Here is a 12,800-nt window from a genome sequence, read left to right as displayed (position 1 = left end):
GTATTGGGTTCTCTCCATGAATCAAGGTCTTCTCCATGTATCTTTCTATGTATTGGAGTTCTCTCCATGTCATTCTGTTTTTGCAGTGAGCTGTGGTGGTTGGTATAAAGTGTTCATCATACAGTAACGAGACATTTTACAATCTGTGCTGTCCTCTCCTCCCCTCCAGACACCAAGAAATGGTCAGCGCTCAGTCCACGCACACGTGGCCTCGGTCCAGGACCTCGCCATGGCCATTCCAGTGCCACACATAACTCTGCAATGTACCTATTCGGGGGATTAAAGAATATGGCTGAACAAAATGACTTCTGGAGGTTTGATTTCCGCCGACACAACTGGTCCAGTATCAAAACCAGGTACATCAGACGTGTCATTTCCTATCTGTGCACCGTCTCCATTACATAGCTGAGCAGGCCTGACCCAGGAGCTTATCTCCCACAGTGCAGCAGGACCTTTCCTTGCTCTCTTCCCCATATGATATACTGGACAGGGTAGGTACGTAGAAGGTCTCACTAACCGCGTATGGTTAGTAAGATTTTATCCTGATTACAGGAGGGCATCATTGTACATATGAATGAAAGTAAGAGGGATTAGGATATATGTGCAGGAAAATACAAAGTCCTAATTTTTAAAGTATGGTAAATGAATATATTGATGAAGCTGCCCCTGTGAATCTTTAAAGAGGAAGTAAACCTTGATGGGTGTTACTTCCTCTTTGATTCCCTGCAAAGGTAAAGCATAACGGACTACTATGCATCGCATAGTAGTCCATTGTGTGTCACTTACCTGACACAGGAGCCAGAGAAGTCACCGCTGTCCCCTGTAGTCCCGCGCATCCATCTACTCGGTGGGTCTCGCTGCTCCGCCGCTGTCATTCGGCGAAGCCGCGATGACATCACTCCCGCGCATGCGAGTCGCCGCCGTTGACGGGTGCCGCGCTCAGTGCGCCTGCGCACCACTGTCTACGGTGCCTGTCTTTCGCCAAATATCTCCTAAACCGTGTAGGTCTAGGAGATATTTCTTGGACCTACAGGTAAGCCTTAATCTAGGCTTACCTGTAGGTCGAAGTGTGTTGTAAGGATTTACATCCACTTTAAGGAACCTTCATACTATTGGTTTCAGTTGCTCCAGAGATTTGGTTTTGCCCTCCTCCTAGAGCAAAAGTACAAGAACCAAAGTGGGAATATTCTTATGGCCAAATGTTGGCGGACATCTGACCATCACACCTACATTATATGGACCAACCCTTCCAATGATGGAGTTCAGGTGTCGCCAATGAAAGGTATTGTTAGTACTACAAAATACAAGGACATGATTTTGGACAATTGTGCACTTCCAAGCTTGCGGTAACAGATTGGTGAAGACTCTTTTCTGTTCCTCCATGACTGTGCCCCTGTGTCCAAAACCAGCTCCATAAAGACGTGATTTGACCAGTTTGGTGCGGAGGAACCTAAGTGATCATTAGAGCCCTGATCTCACCCTACTGGACACCTTTAGGATAAATTGGAATGGCTATTGTGAGCCAGGTCCTCTCATCCAACATCAGCAACTGACCTAACAAATAGGCACAGATTGCCAAAAAAAAAGCCTTCCCAGAAAAGTGGAGGATGTTACTCCCACAAAGGAGGGCAGTTCCATATTAATGGCCATGGAGAGAAGTGGAAACATCATATGAATTAGATGTCCAACAAGCTCATATGGGGGTGTGATGGTCAGGTATCAGCCTTTGGACAGAACTAATAACTACGTTTTTTTTGTGTTTTTATCTGTCTAGCTCCGGTCCCCCTAAGCTGGTAGGCCATGTGTCAGCTGTCCACCAGGGCTGCCTATGGGTCATGGGTGGAGGACTACCTTCTCGCAGCCCCACCAGTAACTTGTGGAAATATGACTTCACCTCCCGCTCCTGGAAGAGGCTCTCCCGTGGAAAGGAACGCAATGACTGTGCCAGGATGTACCACTGTGTGGTCCCATTGGATTGGCGCTCCAGGCCGAGATCGGGCAGCTCAGATTCTGGACTTGACAAGAGCTCAGAAGGCGAACAACCTGACAAACTCCTTTCATTTCACTCTTGGGGTGCCAATAAAGTGTCCGCCATTCCTACCTCGGATAATATAGAGATGAAGCCTCTTAAAGATCACTCATCCAGCCCTTTGTTCTGCTCCTGTTCATCATCTGCTGATCACACAGAGGAGCACCATCTCCTCACCACCTATGAGAATGAATGCTTCTCCTACTCTGGGGAGGAAACAGATTGCCAGATGGGCTCAGATGGCCAGACTCTGCCAGGAAAGGAGAATGTTTTCCTGGTCATAGGTGGGAAGCCTTTATCGAGACACTGCGAGATCTCTGTATCACATATCCAACTGGAATAGCAGCAGGCTACAAAGCCTGCATTCTCTAGGGCAGGGATATGCAATTAGCGGACCTCCAGCTGTTGCAAAACTACAAGTCCCATCATGCCTCTGCCTCTGGGTGTCATGCTTGTGGATGTCAGAGTCTTGCTATGCCTCATGGAACTTGCAGTTCTGCAACAGCTGGAGGTCCACTAATTGCATATCCCTGCTCTAGGGCTTTATGGTTCTGGCTGGCAGGGCATGCTGGGACCTGTAGCTGGAAAGCCACAGAATGTAAAAAAAAAAGTTTTTAAAGCATCTTTTTTTTTTTCTGCTGTTACAATGCATCTTATTTGCACTCATCCCTCCAATTCTGAGTGCTACATTGTGTCTTTTTATTTTATTTTTTTAAAACCTGAACTTCAGCCCTCCTTTAGTCTCTACAGTTGTACCGGCTCCTCCCTTTGAACTGAAATGGCTTCCTTTGATTTCACTGCAGATTGTGTCTATTAGGTTTAGTTACCCCAGCACCATCTAGTGGCCATAATGCACTATTTTCCTGAATTACCCCAGTTGGGAAGATACCACATTATGGCCACTAGACGGTGATAACGATCAAAGGAAAAGGCATATTAGACACAACACAGAGCCTATTCTGGACATCTGTGTAAGGCCCCTTTCACACGGGACGGATCAGTAATGATCCGCCCCGTGATGATCCGCTTGCTCAGTTGTCCCCGCTGAGCCAGCGGATAACAGGGCGGTCCCGGCACACTGTGCAGGGAGCGCCCTGTCAGCTCTCCGCTATCCTCTATGGGGGGATCGGAGGAACACGAACCGTCTGTCCATGTTCATCCGATCCGCTCTGCAGACGGATAGAAAAATAGCATTTTCCTCCGTCTGCAGAATCGGACCATAGCGGAGGCGGACAATAGCGGGTGTCTGCGGCTATTTACCCGCAGACACCCGCTATCCCATAGGGAAATACGGACATCATGTCCGCATGTGTGAAAGGGGCCTTAATGTCTCACGCTAATTTTTTTATTGTGTGTTTTTAAGTAAATACACCGCTTTTTGTATTTAATGCATTTTAGATGAAAAGGGATCACATTATTACTTTTTCCTCATTCTTGCCTGATCTTCCTGTGATGTGCACGTCCTTTTGATGTGTAACTACAGCAAAACATGTGTGTTGGCAAGGCTGCCTGTAGTGCCCATCAGGAAGAACGTGACATTAATAGCTCAGATAGGACAGGAATAATGTGTTGCCACCATCAAGCAAGAAGTGCCTGGACAAGGAGCTGCAGATTGAATATTTTTTTAAATGACCTGAACATGTTATAGTTTGAGATTTTATAATGCTTAGATCTACAAGGAATGTATGTATAGTAAATGTCATGAACACTGAGGTTGCCCTTGGGTGTAGCGATAGCCGAAGCGGATTAGCGGAGGAATGTCTGGTATGTCAGGAATACAATCTTATCAGCTCATAAGACAAACACTAAAGTGTGAATTATACGACTCACTTGTAGCAATCTGCCATCTCCTGGGACAGAGATCAGTCCTCTGGGAGGTGACGGAACATTACTAGGTAACCTCACCTGCGTCCTCTGCAACGTTACCCAACCTCACCTGCGTCTTCTGCAACGGTACCCAACCTCACCTGCATCCTCTGCAATTGTTCCCCTCCTCTGCAATGGCACCCAAATGCAACTGCATCCTTCCCATCCTCTGCAACGTTACCCAACCTCACCTGCGTCCTCTGCAACGTTACCCAACCTCACCTGCGTCCTCTGCAACGTTACCCAACCTCACCTGCGTCCTCTGCAACGTTACCCAACCTCACCTGCGTCCTCTGCAACGGTACCCACCCTTACCTGCAATTGTTCCCCTCCTCTGCAATGGCACCCAAATGCAACTGCATCCTTCCCATCCTCTGCAACGTTACCCAGCCTCACCTGCGTCTGCTGCAACAGCACCCTAACCTCATTTGGCAGCCTTCCTGGTGCGCAGTACACAGCAACACAGATTCCGAAAATAGCCGAAGATGAACGGCGCCTGCGCCGCCAGTCCAGGTTCTAGCCCCACCATCCAAGTGGACATTGAGTAGGAATAAAAAAAGAGCCGAGCGCAGCAAGGCTGAGCCCGAAGCGTGGCGAGTGAAGCTCGCCCACGAGGGGCCGTCTAATTTTCACAACCCTATGTCCGCTTGGATGGTGGGGCTACCACCTCCACTCACGGCACAGGCGCCGTTCAGCTTTGGAGATTTTCCGAAGCTTCTTCTGTCCCGTACTGCGCATGCGCAGTACGGGGCGGATGCTATATGATGGTAGGACACTATCTGCCAGAACACCGGCCTCTGCAACCACACCCATTCTCACCTACATCCTTCCTGTCCTCTGCAACTACACTCATCCTCACCTGCATCCTTCCCCTCCCCTGCAACGGCACCCTAACCGCACCTGCATCCTTGCTGTCCCCTGCAACGTCACCCTAACCGCACCTGCATCCTTGCCGTCCCCTGCAACGGCACCCTAACCGCACCTGCATCCTTGCCGTCCCCTGCAACAGCACCCTAACCTAACCGCACCTGCATCCTTGCCGTCCCCTGCAACAGCACCCTAACCTAACCGCACCTGCATCCTTGCCGTCCCCTGCAACTCCACCCATCCTCACCTGCATCCTCTGCAATGACCTACTGCACTATTTTATTGAACATCAATGCTGTCAGATTGGGTGACACTTGAAGGGTTTATAGTTTAAAAAAAATATATATATAGATTATATTTGGTATAAATAAGCTTTTGGTTAGAGTATGGCTGTGGTTAGAACCCTTGGCAGGTTTTTGTTTGATGTCTGTAGCCCTTTGCAGGAATGTCCTTTCGCTTTTTTGGCACTCCGTAATCTGTCTGAACTTTTATTACCCTTCTTCCCTCTCATAACCTTGTGTTTCTCCAATTCTGGTCTTCTGTGTGTCCCTCAAACCTGTCTACACTCCAGTGGCGGCTGGTTCTCAACATTTTTGGGGGGCGCAAACAAACTGGAAAAAAAAAACCATCAAATGCCACCACTGTGCCCCCAAATGCAGGGACGGTGCCATATCAAATGCTGCCAGTGTGCCGCCCGCGCCCCCCCCCCACCCCCACCGGCCCATCGCCTGCTCTTACCTGTCTCAGTGGGACAGCTCCTCGATATCTTCTCCCATCCTCTGCTGTGATTGGATGTCTGGCGTCCAATCAGGTGACGGGTAACAAACCTGAGCACCCGATTGGCGGAGAGGCGGTTTACTTTTAATATTCATTTGCTTTTCTAACACAGCTGAGTGGCCAGTGAGCACCCAGTATGGCGCTCGCAGGTCACCTTTTTTGATGCCTATTAGAGCCTATGGCTATCATCAGGTGCTTCCAAAACACCACAGCCAGCAGCTCGGTATTGGTTTATTTATTTTTGTTGTTTAAGCCAGCAGTCGGCTTTCATGTAAAAAGTGATGCAGGCTGATTTAGAGCCCACCCAATCACGTTTACAGTACAAGTAATGTGCTGCCGACCCCTCCGGTGCCAGCCGCAGTGGTTCCAGAGCTCTCGCAATCCTTTTCTGCAATGAATGAACCCAGAAAGTGACCCGTTTTACATCACTTGCAGGGTCCCCTCCTACGCGAGCTGGGAAAGCAGCTAGTCAAGCACAATCGATCTGTGCTTGATTAGCTGCAGCGGTGATGCTATGGTACCCAAAGCTGAACCGAGGCAACAGTTCAAAAACCTTTTTATAGGGCAGAGATGGTGAACCTCGGCCCCCCCCCGGAGGTTTTGGAACTACATTTACCATGATGCTCCACTACACTGCAGAGTGCATGAGCATAATGGGAAATGTAGTTCCAAGACATCTGGGGTGCCGAGGTTCACCATCACTATTATAGGGTATGTTTTTGTTTAGATCTAAAAAGGTGAAGCTATGCTGAGTAAATAGATACCCAACATGTCAAGCCTTTAATATTTCACATGCCCATGAAATGGCGACAAATTGGGTACCAAGAGGATAGGCTTCAAAAAGCGCTTACCCATATCCAGACCGCCCGCCATCGTTATACGTCAGTATTTTGATGTTGAATACCGTTGTTATGGCAGCAGATAGCTGCCATAAAATGGTATGTTCTTAAATGGCCGACGGTCTGCTTTAAAATAAAAATAAAAGTGGTCTCCGCGGCGGATTCGCCTGTGCATTGGGGGGGGGGGAACCTCCCCATCCCGTTACAGCCATCTCCGCCCCTTACCTGAGCAGTCGGTAGCGCCGGAGACAATCCGATCCTTTCCCCGCAGAGTAACTGTGTTGAGTGAGAGAATGATGGGGGGGGGGGGGCCACTTGATTCAATGACATTGGATGACGGATGCGACGTCCGCCCTACGGCCTTAAAAGGGACGTTTTTATTTATTTTTTATTTTATTGCATTTTAGTGCAAATATGAGACCTGAGATCTTTTTCACCCCCTGACCTCACATTTAGGATGTCCGGTCATATTTTTTATTATTTTTTTTTTTATTATTACAAGCGACGTTTCCATTCCTTTGTAATAGGAATAAAAGTGATCCAAACATTTTATTTTTTTTAAAGGAACAGTGTGAAAATAAATAAGATTTTTTTTTTTGTGTGTTAATAATGCAGCAAGACAGGCATTTGGTGTCTGTGCCGACCCTCCAAAAGACCTGCAAGCTAGTGGAGATCACTGGAGTAGTGGTGGACAAGGAGGAGAGGCAACGTGGTGACTTCAGCTCATCCAATCAGAGAACACTTTAAAATGTATTCAGAAAACGGAAACCTCTCTCTGATTGGTGGCGGTGTTGAGTGGCCAGCCTCAGCGCAGGAGCTGGAAGATAGCGGAGATCAGTGTAGTAGCGCTGTCCACATCAGCGATTTCCAGCTTCCAGGGGTATCAGCCCTGTATGCTGTATACATAGTTACATTGATCCCAAAAAAAATATATATATTTATATATATATGATACCCTGTTTCCCCTAAAATAAGACCTAGCGTGATTGTCGGTGTTGGCTGCAATATAAGCCCTACCACACAAATAAGCCCTACTCTGTTTCCTCAAAAATAAGCCCTACCCTGAAAAGAAGACCTACAAGGACTTTAACTAGGGCTTATTTGGGGGGTAGGGCTTTTATTGCAGCCATCACCAACAATCACACTAGGTCTTATTTTAGGGGAAACAGGGTAAGAGATTTACTTGATGTAGTCTTCCTCTACTGCTCACTCTTAACTAATATCAAAAATTTCCTATAACTTTGTGTCCTGGAGATAACGGCACCAGACGGCCAACCGACTAAAGACAGCAATAAAAACCTGACCGGAGTTCTAACCCTTCCACACTCCACCCAAAGCGAAGAGATTAGTAAAATGTAACTAAATCCGATTTATTTTTTTTTTTTTTTTTTTTACAGTATTCTAAACTATTTAATGTCTGATATCAGCCCTGTATGTAATCCCAGCACACAGGTTTACAGAGTATTATAACGAATAGTTGATATTTTTCTATGGCGGAATAATTATTTTCTCTTGTACAGAAGCGTTTACATATTTGATAAAGTGACGATTATTACAATGTACCATTAATAAAGGAAAAAAAAAAATCAACGTAATTTTGGTCTCATTGCGGCTTTTGTTACATTCAGGCTGCATTCACAGCGTAGCGTTGTGTGAAGCTCACAATGCAAAAAAAAAAAAAATGGCTCCAGGTCTGTGCAAAACGCGTAGGAAAGCAGTTTATTTCAGCAGTCTTCCCTACGCACCCAGCAAAATAGCTCATGCACCTCTTTGAGTGTGTTTTTTTTTTCTTACCATGTGATTTACCGCACGTTTGTTAAAATTGTTTTATTTGTGTGTGTGTGCATCTCTAAGGCTTCGGAACTCCAGTGAACCACGGGGGGGGGGGGGGGGGGGGGTGGGAGTAGCCATTATCCAGAAATGGAGATAACTTGGAACCTTCCCAGGAGTGGCCGGTCTACAAAAATTACTCCAAGAGCATGACAACGACTCATCCAGGCGGTCATAAACAGTGGCGGCTGGTGAAGTTTTAGGATGGGGTGGATGGGGTGGATGGGGTGGATGGGGTGGATGGGGTGGATGGGGTGGAGGCGCCAGACCCCACCCTTCCTTTTTGACCCCCTCCCACTTGGTGAAAATGGGCATGGCGTCAGCAAAATAGTGGGCGTGGCTCTAATGTGGTGTGGTGTGGTTAGCGTCTGAGATGAACGAGGGATAGAGGGATGGAGGGACAGCAGGCCCAGATCCTACACAACAATAGAAATGTGTATTCCAGAAAGTTTGACAATCAGCAGATAAAGATACTCCAAACACCTGGTGTTAGCACTCCAATCATCCCAGCACCACGGTTGTTATGGTGTCAGGATGATTGAAGAGCATTATTTCTATTACATTGTAATATAAAAATGAAATCATTCAACTCACCATAATGCAGAATCAGTGGGAGCCCTGAGTGTGCCACTAGCCATGTCGCCTGCCACCAGATGCCATCAGGTGCCCCCCAGTGGAGTCCATTCTTACATCAGGTGCCCCCCAGTGGAGTCCCTCCATACATGCAGCCTGCCTGTGTCCCCACCAAATAAAGTATCCTGTGTCGCATCAAACCCTCCCCCCTCAACCGTTCTCCAGGGGAGCACAGCGGTACTTACCTTGCTGTGTGTTGTCCTCTCCAGCGGTGTCTCCTTCCACAGCGACGAGGGAGAGGTCCGCTCCTCTAATACTTCCTGTTTCCTCCCTCCCGGGCGCAACGGGAGAGACAAAACAGGAAGTGACATCAAACTCGGATGTCAATGAAACCGCCCGGCCGTAGTAATAGATACTACGAGCGCCAGGCAGAAGCTACTCAGCCCTTCAGAAAGCACCGGCAAATGAAGCGCCACATCTGCAAGCTGGTGATTGCATAGACGTGGCGCTTCCCATAAGTGCACTGTGTCCAGCGTCTGAACACCGTGCACTTAATGACCTTTTTTTTTTTGTATTTTTTTTTTAAAGGACCAGTTTAAAAATAAAAAAATAAATATATATATATTTATTTTTGCGACTGCCTGGAAGGGGGGGGGGGGGGGCAGTGCCCATGCACCCCTATGGACGGGCCGCCACTGGTCATAAAAGAACCCAGAACATGCAGGCCTCACTTGCCTCGGGTAAGATCGTGTTTATGGATTCAACAATAAGAAAGAGACTGAGGAAAAATGGCCCCCATGGGAGAGTTCCAAGGCCAAAGCCACTGCTGACCAAAAACCACAAAGGCTCATCTCACATTTAAGGAAAAAAAGACGTCTCAATCATCCCCAAGACTTTTAGGCAAAGATTCTGTGGACTGATGAGACAAAAATGTAAGTTTTTGGAAGGTGTGCGTCCCGTTACATCTGGTATAAAACTAATAGAGCATTTCATAACAAGAACATCATCCCAACAGTCAGACATGGTGGTGGTAGCGCGATGGTCTGGGGCTGCTTTGCAGCTTCAGGACCTGGAGGACTTACCATCATTGATGGAACCATGGATTCTGAGCTCTACCAGAAAATCCTACAGGAGAATGTCCGGTCATCAGTTTGTGACCTCAAGCTGAAGTGCACTTGGGTTATGCAGCAGGACAATGATCCGAAACACAACAGCTAGTCCACCTCCAAATGGTTCAAACAAAGCAAAATGTAGCTTTTGGAGTGGCCTAGTCAAAGGCCAGACTTAAATCCAATTGAGATCCTGTATCATGACCTGAAACAGGCCGTTCTTGCTGGAAAACCCTCCAATGTGGCTGAATTAAAACAATTCTGCAAAGAAGAGTGCGCCAAAATTGCTCCACAGCAACGTGAAAGACTCATTGCCAGTTATCGCAAACGATTGATTGCAGTTGTTGCTGCCAAGGGTGGCACAACCAGTTCTTAGGTCTGGGGGGGGCAATTACTTTTTCACATAAAGCCAGGCAAGTACGGACAGAGCTTTTGTGCCTTAACCACTTCAGCCCCGGACCATTTTGCTGGTCAAAGACCAGACCACTTTTTGCAATTCGGCACTGTGTCGCTTTAACTGACAATTGCGCGGCCGTGTGACGTGGCTCCCAAACAAAATTCACGTGCTTTTCTTCCCACAAATAGAGCTTTCTTTTGGTGGTATTTGATCACCCCTGCGGTTTTAATTTTTTGCGCTATAAACAAAAATAGAGCGACAATTTTGAAAAAAAACGTTTTTTTTTTTTTTTTTACTTTTTGTTATAATAAATATCCCCCAAAAATATATAAAACAACATTTTTTCCCTCAGTTTAGGCCGATACGTATTCCTCTACATATTTTTGGTAAAAAAAAAAAAAAACAAAAAAAAAAAAAATCGCAATAAGCGATTATTGGTTTGCGCAAAAGTTATAGCGTTTACAAAACAGGGGATAGTTTTATGGCATTTTTATTAATATTTTCTTTACTAGTAATGGCAGCGATCAGCAATTTTTATTGTGACTGCGACATTATGGCGGACACATCGGACATTTTTGGGACCATTGTCATTTATACAGCAATCAGTGCTATACAAATGCAGTGATTCCTGTGTAAATGACACTGGCAGTGAAGGGGTTAACCAGGGGGTGGCAGTGTAGGGGTTAAGTGTTCCTAGGGGTGCGTTACTAGCCTCACTAGTTGCTAGGCAGCCGCCCCGTGAGACGATCGCGGGTATGCCCGCGACCGGACTCACGGGGGTCCCGACCAGCAGCGGTGCGCTCGCGATGGCAGGGCGGCATTAAAGATTGGACGTACCTGTACGCCAATATGCCTGCTTGTGCCATTCTGCCGACGTACATCGGCGTGCACTGGTTGGGAACCAGTTAATAAATGAAACCATCATTTAAAAATACTGCATTTTGTATTTACTCGGGTTATCTTTGTGCAATAACATCATTTGTTTGATGATCTGAGTCATTAAAGTGTGACAAATATGCAAAAAAAAAAAAAACAAAAAAAAAAAAAAACTTTCACAGCATTGTACAGATACAGGGCGGTTTTACCACATTTAAGGCCAGTTGGCACCACATGCAGTCCAGTGCATTATTTTATTTATTTATTTTGCATCAAAAACACATGATGGTAGGTTATATGGTTTCCAATGGCATAGTTCACACCAGTGCTTGCAGTTCCAGAAAAAAAAATATATATATATATATATAAAAAAAAAAAAGGGAAGTAGAACATGCTGCATTTTTTCCTGCACTGGACTGTACAGGAACGTGGTAAAACGCATCAAAAATGCACTGGAACACGCTCAAAATGCATCCAACCCCAGTACAGTGGAGGGGAAAAAAAAAGCATCTGGAATGCATCCAGAAACGTATCAAAAATGCACCAAAAGGCATTAAAAATGCGCATGCAGAAACGCATACAGAACGGATCTGGAACGCATTTTTGTCATGTGAACTAACCCTTAGGCTGCCAATAACCATGAATGGCACCACAATGTGCATAAAGCATGGTTAAAAAAAAAAATCCACAAACCAAAAAAATAAATAAAATAAAAACAAAAACAAAGAATAAAAAAACAACACTGCTACAATAAAAAACCAACAACTACAAAAACTAGCTTGATTTCAGCCAATGCGCCCATGCACATTGTGGCGTTTAGATTCGTATTATAGATCAGTGTTCAGGGGCATAAAAAAAATAATCCCTGCCATGCAGAGAGGAGAGTACGGATTTAATTTAGGTGTTCACAAGCAAAATCATTCCAGTGGCTCGAACAAATGAATATTTCAGCCGAGGGGTAGACAAAGTCAGCAATCCAGCTGTATGGAACTACAAGTCCCACGAGGCATTGCAGGACTTTGTCAGCCATAGGCACGACTCCTAGAAGGACAGTAGTAAAATACAGAATTACCACCACTTGATGGGGCTGAAGAATATAGGAAATACATCTTTTTTTTAACAAATGATGCAATGTAACAAATTCTCGAGCGCACTAGAGTAGGTATAGACAACCTTGGTGCTCCAGTTTTGGCAAAACGCCAAATCCAGACACGGCAAGACTCTAGCCAAAAGGCAGGACTCCCAGAGAGCCGAGGCATGATGGGATTTGTAGTTTCACCATAGCTGGAGTGCCAAGGTTGCTCACCCCTGTGCTAGAAGGAATGGGCAAATAAATGTACCTAGCGATCTCTAGAATTGTTACATTGTATATATATATATATATATCTTAGACCTGTGTTTCCTGTGCTCCTCATCTCCATCTAGTGGCCATGATGCTGTATTTTACTGCATTTGTTCAGGAGAGAAAATAGCCTAAAGAGCATTTGTTTTTGGAGTTTATACACATATTCCTCTAAACACAGGGATCTTCAAACGACGGGCCTCCAGCTTTTGCGGGAACTACATGTCCCATGAGGCAACGCTCACATTCACAGACATGTCTAGATATGATGGGGATTGTAGTTCCTGAACAACTT

General features: G+C 46.0%; 1 protein-coding gene across 1 annotated transcript in view; it reads left to right on the top strand.

The window, feature by feature from the left end:
• Window positions 1-7,968, top strand: part of LOC143925091 (leucine-zipper-like transcriptional regulator 1 homolog) — a 45,482-nt gene extending 37,514 nt beyond the window's left edge. The window contains exons 7-8 of the mRNA XM_077449681.1: window positions 170-356; window positions 1,775-7,968. Of these exons, the coding sequence (XP_077305807.1) occupies window positions 170-356; window positions 1,775-2,372 (785 nt within the window). The 3' untranslated portion in view covers window positions 2,373-7,968. The remainder of the gene's footprint in view (window positions 1-169; window positions 357-1,774) is intronic.
• The last annotated feature ends 4,832 nt before the right edge of the window (window positions 7,969-12,800 follow it).

The sequence above is a fragment of the Lithobates pipiens genome, unplaced genomic scaffold, assembly GCF_037356315.1.
Source record: "Lithobates pipiens isolate NorthernLeopardFrog02 unplaced genomic scaffold, aLitPip1_a1.2 Scaffold_22, whole genome shotgun sequence".
Taxonomy (NCBI): Eukaryota; Metazoa; Chordata; class Amphibia; order Anura; family Ranidae; genus Lithobates; species Lithobates pipiens.
The sequence above is the reverse complement of the archived record's forward strand: the minus strand, read 5'-3'. Positions and strand labels throughout refer to the sequence as shown.